This window comes from Erinaceus europaeus, chromosome 6 (assembly GCF_950295315.1).
Source record: "Erinaceus europaeus chromosome 6, mEriEur2.1, whole genome shotgun sequence".
Taxonomy (NCBI): Eukaryota; Metazoa; Chordata; class Mammalia; order Eulipotyphla; family Erinaceidae; genus Erinaceus; species Erinaceus europaeus.
In genome coordinates this window covers 40284543-40297759 of record NC_080167.1, presented here as the reverse complement: position 1 = coordinate 40297759, position 13217 = coordinate 40284543, and the positions used below count along the sequence as shown (strand labels likewise).

The 13217-nt window shown below is 39.5% G+C and overlaps 2 protein-coding genes across 7 annotated transcripts in view; one reads left to right on the top strand and one right to left on the bottom strand.

Moving 5' to 3' along the window:
* AKT3 (AKT serine/threonine kinase 3) overlaps positions 1–12697 on the top strand; it is a 318339-nt gene extending 305642 nt beyond the window's left edge. For all 4 annotated transcript variants that reach the window (XM_060192062.1, XM_060192061.1, XM_060192060.1 and 1 more), the window contains one exon: positions 7175–12697. In XM_060192062.1, coding sequence (XP_060048045.1) covers positions 7175–7260 — 86 coding nt within the window. In that variant the 3' untranslated portion in view covers positions 7261–12697. The remainder of the gene's footprint in view (positions 1–7174) is intronic.
* SDCCAG8 (SHH signaling and ciliogenesis regulator SDCCAG8) overlaps positions 12324–13217 on the bottom strand; it is a 278824-nt gene continuing 277930 nt past the window's right edge. For all 3 annotated transcript variants that reach the window (XM_060192058.1, XM_016193181.2, XM_060192059.1), the window contains one exon: positions 12324–12660. In XM_060192058.1, the coding sequence (XP_060048041.1) occupies positions 12631–12660 (30 nt within the window). In that variant the 3' untranslated portion in view covers positions 12324–12630. The remainder of the gene's footprint in view (positions 12661–13217) is intronic.

Sequence of the window (13217 nt, the reverse complement as noted above, 5' to 3'; positions counted from 1 at the left end):
TGTTAGCCTTTTGGATCTCCTCTGAAGTGAATGTCTTGTTCATATCCTCTGCCCATTTTTGGATGGGGTCATTTGCTTTTTTTGGTGCTAAGTTTGCTGAGTTATCTGTATATTTTGGTGATTAGTCTCTTGTCTGATGTTTGGCATGTGAAGATCTTCTCCCATTCTGTGAGGGGTCTCTTTGTTTGTGTGGTAGTTTCTTTGGCTGTGCAGAAGCTTCTCAATTGAATGTAGTCCCATTGGTTTGTTTCTGCTTTAGTCTTCCTTGCAATTGGGTTTGATTCATCAAAGATGTCCTTGAGGTTTAGGTGGGAAAGTGTTTCACCAGTGTTTTCCTCTAAGTATTTGATTGTTTCCGGTCTGACATCCAGGTCTTTGATCCATTTGGAGTTGATTTCTGTTTCTGGTGAGATAAGGTGGTTCATTTCATTCTTCTGCATGTTATAACCCAGTTTGCCCAGTACCATTTATTGAAGAGAGCCTCCTTCTTCCATTTAATAGTTTTGGCCCCCTTATCAAAGATTAGATGTCCATAGGTGTGGGGGTTTAGATCTGTGCTTTCAATTCTGTTCCACTGGTCTGAGTGCCTATTTTTGTTCCAGTACCAGGCTGTTTTGATGATGATGGCATTATAATATAGTTTGAGATCTGGGAGTGTGATGCCTCCATTTCTGTTTCTTTTCCTCAAGATGGTTTTGGCAATTCTAGGTGTTTTCTGGTTCCAGATAAATGAATGTAGTTTTTGTTCTATTTTCTTAAAGAAGCTTGGTGGAACTTTGATGGGTATCGCATTAAATTTGTATATGGCTCTGGGGGGAATATTCATTTTGATGATATTTATTCTTCCCATTCATGAGCATGGGATGTCTTTCTATTTCTTGGTATCAGTTTCTATTTCCTTGAAGAGTAACTCGTAGTTTTCAGTATACAAGTCTTTCGTTTCTTTGGTCAGCTTTACTCCCAGGTATTTTATTGATTTTGATGCAACAGTGAATGGGAGTGATTTCTGGATGTCTTCTTCTTCTGTTTTAGTGTTTGCATAGAGAAATGCCACTGATTTTTGTACATTGATTTTGTAGCCTGACACCTTGCTATATTGCCTAATAACTTCCAGTAGTTTTCTGCTGGATTCTTTAGGTTTTTCTATGTATACTATCATATCATCTGCAAATAGTGAGAGTTTGACTTCTTCCCTTCCAATCTGTATTCCTTTGATTTCTTTCTCTTGCCTGATTGCTATGGCAAGAACTTCCAATACTATGTTGAAGAGTAATGGTGATAGTGGGCAGCCCTGTCTAGTCCCTGATCTGAGGGGAAATGCTTTCAGCTTCTGTCCATTGAGTATGATATTGGCTGTAGGTTTGCTATATATAGATTCCACTATCTTGAGTAATTTCCCATCTATTCCCATTTTTTGTAGAGTTTTGAGCATGAATGGGTGTTGGATTTTGTCGAAGGCTTTCTCGCATCGTTTGAGATAATCATGTGGTTTTTGGCTTTGCTTTTATTGATGTGGTGAATGACATTGAAAGACGTATGTTGAACCAGCCTTGCATTCCTGGGGTGAATCCCACTTGGTCGTGATGAACAATCTTTTTGATATGCTCCTGTATCTGGTTGGCCAAGATCTTGTTTAATATTTGGCATCTATGTTCATCAGAGATATTGGTCTGTATTTTTCCTTTTTTGTTGTGTCTCTATCTGATTTTGGTATCAGAGTGATGTTGGCTTCATAGAAGGTGGAAGGGAGTGTCCCTGTTTCTTTGATCTTATGGAAAAGGAGTATGGGTATTAACTGTTTCCTGAAGGTTTTGTAGAATTTGTTTGTGAAGCCATCTGGTCCAGGACTTTTGTTGTTGGGGATAAGCTTGTTTTTTAATAACTAACTTGTGTTTTAACCTCTTAACAGTCAGGGGCCAGGCAGTGTAAGCACTCAGTGCTCAAGGACCTGGGCTCAAGCCCCTGGTCCCCACCTGCAGGTGTCTCTCTGTCTCTTTCCCTTTATACTTCCCCCTGCCCCTCTCAATTTCTCTCTATCTCTATCCGATAACAAATAAATAAAAATATTTTTAAAACAAAAAAGATTAATCTGACTTGCCTCATCCCTGACTGCAAATTCACAAAGCAGTTGTCATGAGAAAATGCCATCAGTAGGCATTTATTGTTCCAATTTCTATAATTTCTAAAATGAGATAAAAATGGTGAAAATTTTTATTTTTGTTTTATTTCTTATTGGGGGATTAATGGTTTACAGTAAATGGAAGCTTTTTTTTTTTTTAATGAGAAAGATCAGAGCACTTTTCTGTCATGTATAATACTTTGTTTGCTTTTGCCTTGCCTTTATGTGGTGTAGGGGAATCAAACCCAGAACTGTACACCCTTCCAGTAAGCTACCCCTGACCTTAGAAAGTATTTCCAATCACCCAGAAGTCTTTGGAATATAATCTAAACCTAGTGTCTCAACTCTTTGATGCAAATGTAGCAGAACTCAAAGTTATCAAATAATATTTTATTGACACATCTCCTTTTATCACTAACAGCAGTGCTGTTCTTGAAAGAACAAGCACTGAAATACTATTTCCAGTGTGGACAGCTCAGTATAAGTATAGTACTTAAAAGGAAGTCAGTCTGTTTTTAGATGGAGGCCTATAGATTGTCGTAGTTTAATTACAAGGTGTATCAGAATCTCCCTACAGCTGTAAGCCTGTGCTTATAGGCTTTTATAGGCATTTAATGTGGGATGTGGTACTGCTACATGGTACTTTGCCCTAGACTTCCCAGAAGTGTGAGTCCAGCAGTGCCATCTCTCTGACAGGATACACCACAGTCTGGGGTCAAAATTATGTGGACTTGCTACCAGATTTTCTGATTCAGGGTCTCTAGAGAAGAATATAAGATGAAATAAATCTAGAGTGGGCCAACACTCAGCCAGCCACCAGCAGCCTGTCCTGTGTGGCTTGGCTGTTGGCATTGGCCTTTGGCCTCTGCCCTCTAGTTCAGGATGTCATATCAGCAGTTCCTGGCTTCTTCTAGGGCACAGGAACTGTGTTTTGAGTTTGACTGTCCCTGCATTCCCTTAAGAGGGGTCAAAGTTAGTAGAACCTTGAACTATAATTCTGTTTAACATAAGGTATTTTTCTTGCAGTTATGAATACTGTTGCCCATGAGAAACTCCACTGGGTTCTTTCGCCAAGCAAGCATAGAGGTTCTGTTCATAAAGGCTTACAGTACTTCTAGGTAGTGATTGTCCCACTCTACACCTTGCTTTTGTATAAAAAAAAAAAAAAACAGAATGGGATTATTTTTTAGAACAAATCAGCAGTTATAAAGACAAGATGTTCCTTTTCTATAAACAGCTGCAATGAAATGCCAGATTGTCCTCATGGTGTTAATTAATTGAACAGATTCTGGAATGTGTAGCCTTGCATTATACCCATTAGTGGGCCTCTGTCTCGCTGTCACAGAACAAGAGGATTTCTTTGAGATCTAGTAGCTTCTCCTGCCAAATAGCTACATTTGTTAACTGTTCTAAGGAAATTTAGCAACTGATGCTGCTTGATCCCAGTGAGATTGTAGAGCTGATCATTCTGTTTTCTTTTCAGGGTGTGTTTTATATTTTTTGTTTTTTAGCATAGTTCATGCTTGGAATGGTCATTCCCTGTGGCCTCCTTTCAGAGCAGGAATCTAGAGAGCTGTTGACTAGATATGACAATCTCTGATCCTGGCAGCTGAGTGCCACTCATAACCTCCTCTCTCCATTATCCACCTCTCCAGCACCACATTGTTCATGCAACATTGGGGACCTTGGGGAACCTTCATTCCTGCCCTGCACCTCCCCAGGCTCTCAAACCCTCCCAGGGCCATGATCACATACTTATCTCTCTCACTGACACCAGAAGCAAAAGAATAGGTGAAGAGGGAGAGAGAATGAGGAGACAGAGATAATGAGCTTGAGATATCAATATAGTCCCTTCTGTGATTATCTAAGAGATTTAGATTTCTTTATATTCAAGAATGTGATGGATCTGTTGCTGAAGTGATAGAATAAATACTCTCCTTTCATTCTCAGTCATGGCCATAAATACTCCTAGGAAGAAAACCCACCACCTCATCCTGTTCAGATCCCAGCTGGCCTGGGCTCCACCCCCACAGGCCTGGTGTGAGGCCTGGCCGAACCAAGAAAGTAAGGGTGACTCCTGCCCATCTCTGGCTGAGGTTGGACAAGAACCAGGTTCCCTCTGACCCCCACCTGCCCCTCTGTGCTGTCCTGGGCTCTCTCTGTATTGACTGTGCAGAAACACATTCAGCAAAACAAAGCTGTTAGTAGGGAAAACTGTTTCTTTGAAATATTATTGACACATGTCAGAATCTAAGGATTACAATTTTCTGCCTTTTCTCCAGAGAGTTTTTATACTCTGACTCAACAACAGATATGCCATCCACAACTCCTACTGTCTTGGATATAGCTAAAAATACCACAGAAGGTATCTGATCTAAAAGATGCATGTGGTTTTCTTGGTGCCAAACCCAATACCGTATAAGAAAGCTAAGATTTCCCTGAGTCTCTGTACTGTCTAGAAATGTTACTGGTATTTAAAAGTTACTGGTATTTAAAAGTTTGCAAAAGGACATTGGCCTTCAGGTCAGTGATCTGTGTAGAACAGAGAGTCCCAAATACTTCTTGCTGGGCTAATTCCCGCCTATATAATTGGGTTTGGGGAAGAGTCCACATATGTTTGTTCATAACAACCTAATTTCCAGAAGATACCTTCTAGTATTAAAAACAATACTGGGAATTGGGCAGTAGTGCAGTGGGTTAAGCGCATGTGGCGCGAAGCTCCCTGTTTGAGCCCCTGACCTGCAGGGGAGTCGCTTCATAGGCGGTGAAGCAGGTCTGCAGATGACTATCTTTCTCTTCCCATCACTGTCTTCCCCCTCTGCTCTCCATTTTTCTCTATCCTGTCAACGACATCAATAGCAACAACAATAAAAAACAAAGGCAACAAAAGGGAAAATAAATAAATATAAAAATTAAAAAAAACAATACTAAAAAGGGGAAAAGCAGAAATGTTTGTTATTCTTGAGCAGTGTGAAACATCTCCCTTTGTAGTGTGGCAGGGTCAGTACTCACGATATAGAGGAATTTAGCCTGTGTTTTTCCTTCAATTACTTGAAATTGATGCTCCCTGAAGAAACTGAAACATTAAAGAATTTGGTGATGTACTTCCCGTCTGTATTTGAGGAGACTGAAGGAAGGTGGATCTTTGACAGACTTTCATTTCCTTCCCTGTAGGACAGCATATGAGCATATGCACTTGGAACTGAGCAGGAGAGATGTAATGGAGTACTTTTCCCCACACAGGGAGCCGGAGAGTTCTTGTGGGTCAGACATCAGACCACATATAAGGAAGAACATCCTCAGAGTGTTTTTAATCATTAGAACAGTTACAGAATGGGACCGGGTGGTGGCACACCTGGTTGAGCACAAATGTTACAGTGCACAAGGACCCGGGTTCAAGCCCCTGGTCCCCACCTGCAGAAGGAAAGCTTTGCAAGTGGTGAAGCAGGGCTGTGGGTGTGTCTCTTTCTCTCTCCCTCTCTATCTTCCCTACCCTCTCGATTTCTGACTGTTTCTATCCAATAAATAAAGATAATAAAAAAATTTAAAAAAAAAACAGAGGTTGGGTAATGACTTGAAATCTTTTATTTCATTTCATTGGAGGATGTGGGAACTCACTGCTCTAAGCCACTTTTTCATTTGGATAGAGAGAAGGGGAGAATGAGAGAGTCAGTAAGACTAAGAGACATTATGGCACTTGAACTTCCTCTAGTGAGTACCATAGCACCTCCCATCTGATATTAGGCCTCAAACCTGGGCAAGGCACTAGCCCTACTTGGTTTTCTGTCTTCCTACTCCAGTTTTTTCATATTTCAGTGCAGAGAAACTATTGGGTTGTCAGAAAAGTCATGATACATATATACATTTTTTTTCTTTTACTGCCGCTAGGGTTATTGCTGGGCTACAGTGCCTACGCTATGAACCCACCATTTTTTCTTTTTTTTTTTTCCCTTCTTTTTTCTTTCTATTTGATAAGAGAAAGAAATTGAGGGGCAGTGGGAAAGGTGAAAAGGGAGAGACAAAGATAGACACCTGCAGTACTTCTTCAGTGCTCATGAAGCACCCCTTTGCAGGTGGATATAGTAGGATCGTGGACCAAGTCCTTGCACATAGTAAACGTGTGTGTTCATCCAGGTGCACCACCACCTGACCTCTCCCCACTAATTTTTGCATAGAAAAAGAAATCACGACTTTTCTGACAACCCATAGAAGGGTAAAAGAGAAGAGTTTAGATAAAATCAGCCTCGCTCCCTGCCTTTCAGGTCTTCTTCCTGTTTGTGGATGAACTACTGCTTAGAGAATGGCATCTTTCTCCCCCTTTCTTTCCTTGTTCTCTTTTCTGCAGTTAAGTTTTATCCTAGGAAAGCTGGGAGCCGTGAGTTAAGGAAGATACTAGATATTTAATAATGAATGTAAAAGATTTTAAGTCTGTAATCAAGAGCTCAAATAACATGGAGTCATATGAAGCTTTAGTCTGTATTCACACCTACAATACCTTGAAGAAAAACTGAAAGTCTTTGTAGATAGCTGGTACTGGAGTCTAATAAATACTCTTTGGTCAATGAAATAACTCACTGGGATAGTGGGCTGCTTTGACTTGTATGTGACCCAGATTCAAGCCCAACACCTCCAAACTGAAAAAAGTTTCATATAAAAAAAAAAAGTTGTGTGGTCTCTTTTAAACTCTCTCCACCTCTATGGAAAATAAATAAACACTTCGGGATTCTTAGGGTTCATCCATTTCTATGATTGTGGCAGGCTTAGTCTTATGAAATTGAAGGCTACTGAATATTGTTCCTTCTCACTTAAAAAATATCTAGTAGCTTTTATTTTTTCTGCAGTTTGTTGAATCTTAAAGCTTTATTTCTTCATAGATTGGGTAGCTTGAAAGTGAGATAATTTTTAAAATAAGTATGATGCATTGATAAAACACAGGTTTCTGGGAGTTACTTCCTCTAGGAATCTTTCTTATGTCCGGAGCTAGGAACATGTTGACCAGAGATAGTTTTGCAGATGTCAGCTGTTAATTCAAAACACCCATTTTTCTACCCGCAGATGATGAGGACGGTATGGACTGCGTGGACAATGAGAGGCGGCCGCACTTCCCTCAGTTTTCCTACTCTGCAAGTGGACGAGAATAAGTCTCTTTCATTCTGCTACTTCTCTGTCATCTTAGATTTATTATTGAAAATGATTCCTGGACATCACAACAGTCCTTGCTCTTACAAATAGCAGGAGCACCTTCAGACATCCAGACCAATCAAAGGTCTTCACACCTCACCACCTTTCACCCACATGAGAACACACATATACGCAGACACACTCGACTTTGTTTTTGCATGAAAATTGTATCTCAATCTAAGGTCTCATGCTGTTGCTGCTACTGTCTTATTATATAGCAACTTCAAGAGGTGACTTTACAATCTTTGGAAGTCATGAGCCCACCATTGTTCATATGTGCATCGATTTGTCATCTTTGATCTTTAGTTGTCATTTCCCCCTAACAGTGAAGGCTAAATGAGATACACTGATTCTAGGTACATTAAAAACAAATGAACAAACAAAAAACTTTCTAGATGATAAATCAAAACTAATTATACTAAGAAGATTGAGGTTGTCATTCAGCACAGGCAATTATGAAAGGGTGGTGATGTGCATATGTAAAACTTTAGCGATGCCTAAAGTAAGTGTTTATTGGGTATTTGAGAGAAAGACCTAAGACAGACAGATGTTGGCACTCCTGTTAGACACTGCAGAGGTAGCCCAGTGTTAGCTGAGGATGTCCACAGTCATGGGCAGTCATGAGCAAAGGAGCGCTATTCTGCCGTGAAAGGACGCATATGCACAGCAGAGTCAAAGTCACTTACAGAGTCTTATAAAACTGTTTGTACCAGAGAGCGTTTTTCTCCCTATGCTTGGAAATCCTTTTTCCTTCTTGATATTTATCACCTCTGATGGCTGAAGAATGTAGACAGGTTTAATGATCCTGCTTTTCACCAAAATGTGTAACCATAGTAAACAGGTGTTTACCTTCTTTGTTTTAATTTTTCACTTTCACTTTTACGTGAATTAGCTTTTCCTCAGATGTTAAAACTTTGAATGTTCTTTTATGATTTTTGTTTATATTGCAGTAGTATTTATTTTTTAGTAATGAGAAGTATATGTTCTGTTAGCAAATGCAGCTCCAACTTACATAAAATAGACTTACTGCAGTTCATTTGACCCATGTGCAGGGAATGTACATGCTGAAAAAAACCATGCACTTTTCTCCTGTGTGGGGAAAAAAAATGGTGAAGCTCTGAAATTGTACATGTTGGCTAGAATTTGACTTTGGAAGAAGAGATGCCATCATTTAACCCCTTGGTGCTAAAAATGAGAAGTCCCCAGTTGTCAATGCTAAGGGGTAATTGAAACAAATGGATACTGACATTTGCTCATTTGAGAATTGAAATGGTATGGTGGCCTAGTGAATGATGGTAAGAAATGAACTTGGCAAAATGAGCACATCTCAAGTGTTTATGAAGTAGGCAGTCAAGGATAAGGACCTGATATGTTTATTCTGATCATGGTACATTTATCACTGAATTAAGCCATCGGGGAAAAAAATGAAACAAAGCAAAACAAAAAGAACACCTCCAGCTTTTCTTTTCCTCTATATCCTCATGTCCCCAAATTCCAATATTTCTCACTGAAAAGGGGACATGTATGCAAACCTCGTCTTTCTCCTTCATTAATGATGATCTTCAGATTAAACCCTTTTGGTGCTAGGAGCTGAAGTTTTTCCAAAGCAGCCTATGAAGTCCAAGGGGCTGGGGGTCCTTCTGGTGGCAACCAAGATCCAGCTCCATGGAATGATCATGGAAATGTATTCTAGTTTAACTATCTGACAGCTCCCCAATGGAAGACTACAGCATGATGTAGTATTATGATTGCATTGTATGAAAGAGCCAGTGACTTTCTGAGTAGGATGAATCATATTCATATGCAGATGTCTTAGCTTCTTGATGCTGGAAACATGGATTATAGATATGAAACCACTGCTGGCGGTGGGGGGGGCCACTGGGACTGCAGGGGGGTTAAAGGGCATTTTACTAAGGCAGCTAAGACATATTCAGACATAGATTTTATCCTAATTTTTCATATTTCTACCTGAGTGAAGTTCATCCTTAGTACTGAGTAGGAAGTTACAGTAAGTGATAGTTCATTCTTCCTTACACACATAATAACAACTTTTTTTTTTCCACTGGGAATTATGTTGAATGTTTCACTTTGAGAAAGTAGACTAGAGGGTATGTCCTGTAAGTTGTCTTGCATTCATTATATCAAAAAACAAAAAAGAAGAAAGGAAGGAAGAAAAGAGAAGAAACTGGGACTGGTTTATATTAAGAACATTTTGTTCCTTCAGAGAGGAAGTGTGACACCCTATGCTAATCATATGATAGCTTTTGTTTTCTCTTTCAGATCTTAAGGTGATTTCCATGACCTTAGCCAAGAACACTTTCTAAAGGTTAATGACTGTGTTGACAGTGTCCCGGGCTGGCCACTCCTCATAGTCCCCAGCCAATGCCTGGGGCCCAGTCGCTTACCCCTCCAATTCCGTTAGTGTCACTCAAGGTGTTTTCTTGGCTTTGATTTTGAGAATCCCTTACTTATACTTCCAGATCTCAATAAACTGGCCTGGACTGATAATAGAAAGGCAGAAGTGTGTGTATAGGAGATTTCTAAAGCTTTCCTTTGATCTGCCCATAGCTGTAGTTTTGGATTCTGGCAGATGGAAAGGCCTGAGACCTGAAATCATTCTGTCAGAATATATACAGTTCAGATGTTGTAGATTCCATCTTGTACTTTCATGACGTTTGCCTTCTTGTTCTAATGCAGCCATCTTGGAAGAAATGGGCCATTTTTTGCATGGATTTTTGGCAGGATTGCTCACAGCCTTGCTTTCTACACTAACTACATAGCATTATTCCAGTATTTTCCATCTCCCATACCTGATTTCTGGCTTCTTAAGCTGACTGTTCTTGCAGGGGCCACTTGCTTCTCCTAGAGTACAGAAAAGTGAGGGCCTTCCTTACTAACTGCAGGGTCTCTATATTACACCTCAGTGTACACACTTTGCTGCTACTGTTTGTACTGTCTACAGTAGAATTTCCTTATCTTGCTCCTGATAGTGCATTACAGGCAAGCATGAAATGTATTTATTTAAATAAAAAGAAAACCTCTAAATTGGTAATTGAATTACCTCCCTGTAGCTTTATAGATTGTGAAATTTCTTGACCTTGCTAGTTCTTTCATTAGATCCGTGCAAGATCTAGTCATCTGGTTAAAGATTTTAAGCAGATGCAACTATGAACCCAAGAAACTGTATTACTATTACTGTTGGTCATACTAAAACTGTTTATTTCCTTAAGTATATGACCCACAAGGATGTGAAATAACCACAAGGAACTGTTTTTGTACACTGTACATCCTTAGTATTTTTACACGTATATGAGAGGGATGCACATTATTTTCCTTCGTACAGACAGCTTAAATAAAGCACTATGTCAATCTGCTACTTCTCTGTTTATTGTTGTTGGACGTGGTTCTGTAGTATTGAAAAAAATTAAATGATCTTTTCTGAAAAAAAAAAAAGATTTTAATAGCTCCACCTGATATTAACCTATAGAATGTGGCAGGAAAATAATGTAAATTTCTTGTATCTTAAGACACATGTGGGGTTTATTACTTCAATCAAATGGCAATAGTGCAGTTGTACTAACTTTATGAAGAGCTACTTCCAAAAGGGAAATGCCAGCCTCAGCCCTGGGTTTAAGACAGATCTGCTGTGAAACCAGGAATGGAATAGATCTCCTTCAAGATTTTGTTGAGACCCAAAACCAAAGGGTTTTAACACCTGATTCTTAAGGAGTGTAGCTCATTAGTAATGTCTTCCTGATAATGTGTTGCTCTGTATACTTCCTTTCTTACACTATATTTTTAAAGCTTCATAGCAAATTAACAGGCTTAGATGTGGTAATAGTTAGGTAGGCTGGTTGGACTACAATCTGATTTACCTAGAATCTTTTTGGATGGGGCCTTTTTCTGATTTTACCTCATAAACCTACTATTGTAGAAACTTGGCTTTGCTCCTGTGACTAAGCCAGATAGAGGAGTGGCTCTGGACCAAAGTTAGTCACGCATGTATGTGTATGTAACACAGCCAAATTGGAGGGCATTCGTATATGTGCTCTTCTCAAAACCACTGGGATTGACAGATCCAGGAGGCTAAAATTCAAGTGACCTCTATAATTCTTTAAAGGTGCTATTTTTAGAATACTGTATAATTTATTTACTGTATTCTTAAAACAGAATTAGGGACAATTAACATATCTTATGTGACAGCCTTTATGTCTAGCACATTTGATGAAATCAAAACCTTCTGAGATCTTACGAGCAGTTCTACTGTTTCAGACTTGAACTTTTTCCATGCTTAAGAGACTGGAATGGTCTTTGCATGTGTATCATCCCACCGCCTCCAAAGCTTAATCCACCTCCATTCTGAGAGGCCATGATGATGATGATGATGATGATGATGATGATGATGATGATGATGGATTACTGGCCAGAGAGAGCCTCCTATGGTCAGGGATGTGTCCCAACTGCAGTCTTGCCTAATGTTTTGCTGTCATCCTCAAAAACAACACAACATTTTCAGTGCCCATTTTTATTACTTTTAAGTGTTTGAGGGCTTAACTGTGTATAGTAGAAATACTATTTTAAACTAAAATTATGATCTGTGTACAGATATTTGATAGAACTCTTAAGTAAGTTTTGTAATTTCACTAAATATGTTTTTAGGCTCCTCCTCAAATACCGCGTATTGAAGAAACCTGGCACCACCGAGCCAAAGATGCTTTTTTTTTTTCCTAGTCTGTTTCTGTTGTTAACAGAGTGGGAGGATAGTGATTAGTGCTTCCTGGCATCTCCTGATTGTGCACAAAGTAACAGGATGGTGATGAATGGAGTCTTACAGGATGGTGGTTAAGGGCAAATAAAGGATGATATATACATCATAAAGAGGGAAAGAAACATAACTTGAATGGCAGGGGGGAAAGTCTGGTCCTTAATACCCTTTGGCCTAATTAAAATATGTGCCTTTTTGGTGTGTATTGTTCATCACTACAAGGTTAAAAGGAAATACAATTCAAATCTTTTTTTAAAAAAAGTTCATTTATTTAAATTCCTATCTGTAACATAGCATACAAATGAGCAGATTTTCAAGCATAACTTCAAGCCATTTCTGAAAACATACACCAGGAGGTCTCCTCATCTAGTATCAGACTTCTGCTCCAGCCCGTCCAGCTTGCAGGGACCATTCAGCAACGAATGTGGCAATGACGACGCAGCCTGCTGCAGTCTGAGGTGGTGTCCGTTGGGAAGGTCGCAGTGCACTGTGGCATATTAAGTGCAAATCAGATGAATGTAAATATCTCTTTGTAAATCATTTATTTCACTCTGTTTCATCCAGGTCAGCAATCAGATTGTGGCATGCTGGGTAACTGGAAAAAAATGTAATAAAAAGTAAGTTTAAATAGATCATGTTCTTCAAATGTGATTTGTCTTCTCACTGGTTTAGTTATTTCTTAAGGGTTTTTTGGGGGGTGGTGAGGGGGTGGTAAATCTTTTGAAAAAATGTAGAAACTGAATGTAACCAGTTATATGAATGGTCTGTACCTTGGCCAGGCTACAGATTAAAACCCTTGGAGAATAGGAATATAAGGTGAACTGTTGAAATGTCTTCAGTGTGAGAGCTGCCTATATTCCAGATAGCCGTGGGCCTCCTAAATAAGTCCGATGACAGCTCATGGACAAGGAGCCATGAGTGTCACCCTCATTCAGGAAAGGTGACACTAGTGAATGCCAGTGTTGACAGAAAATTGCTCAGACATTGCACCTAGGAAAACCACAAAAACAGGATGTTGACCTAGTGACCCTAAGACATTTCTAATGAAATGATCCAAAACCTCCTTTTGAGATACAGACTTTTTCTTGTTCTTGTTTTCCACCAGGGTTATCGCTAGAGCTCTGTGCTGACATGCCCCACCATTCCTGGTGA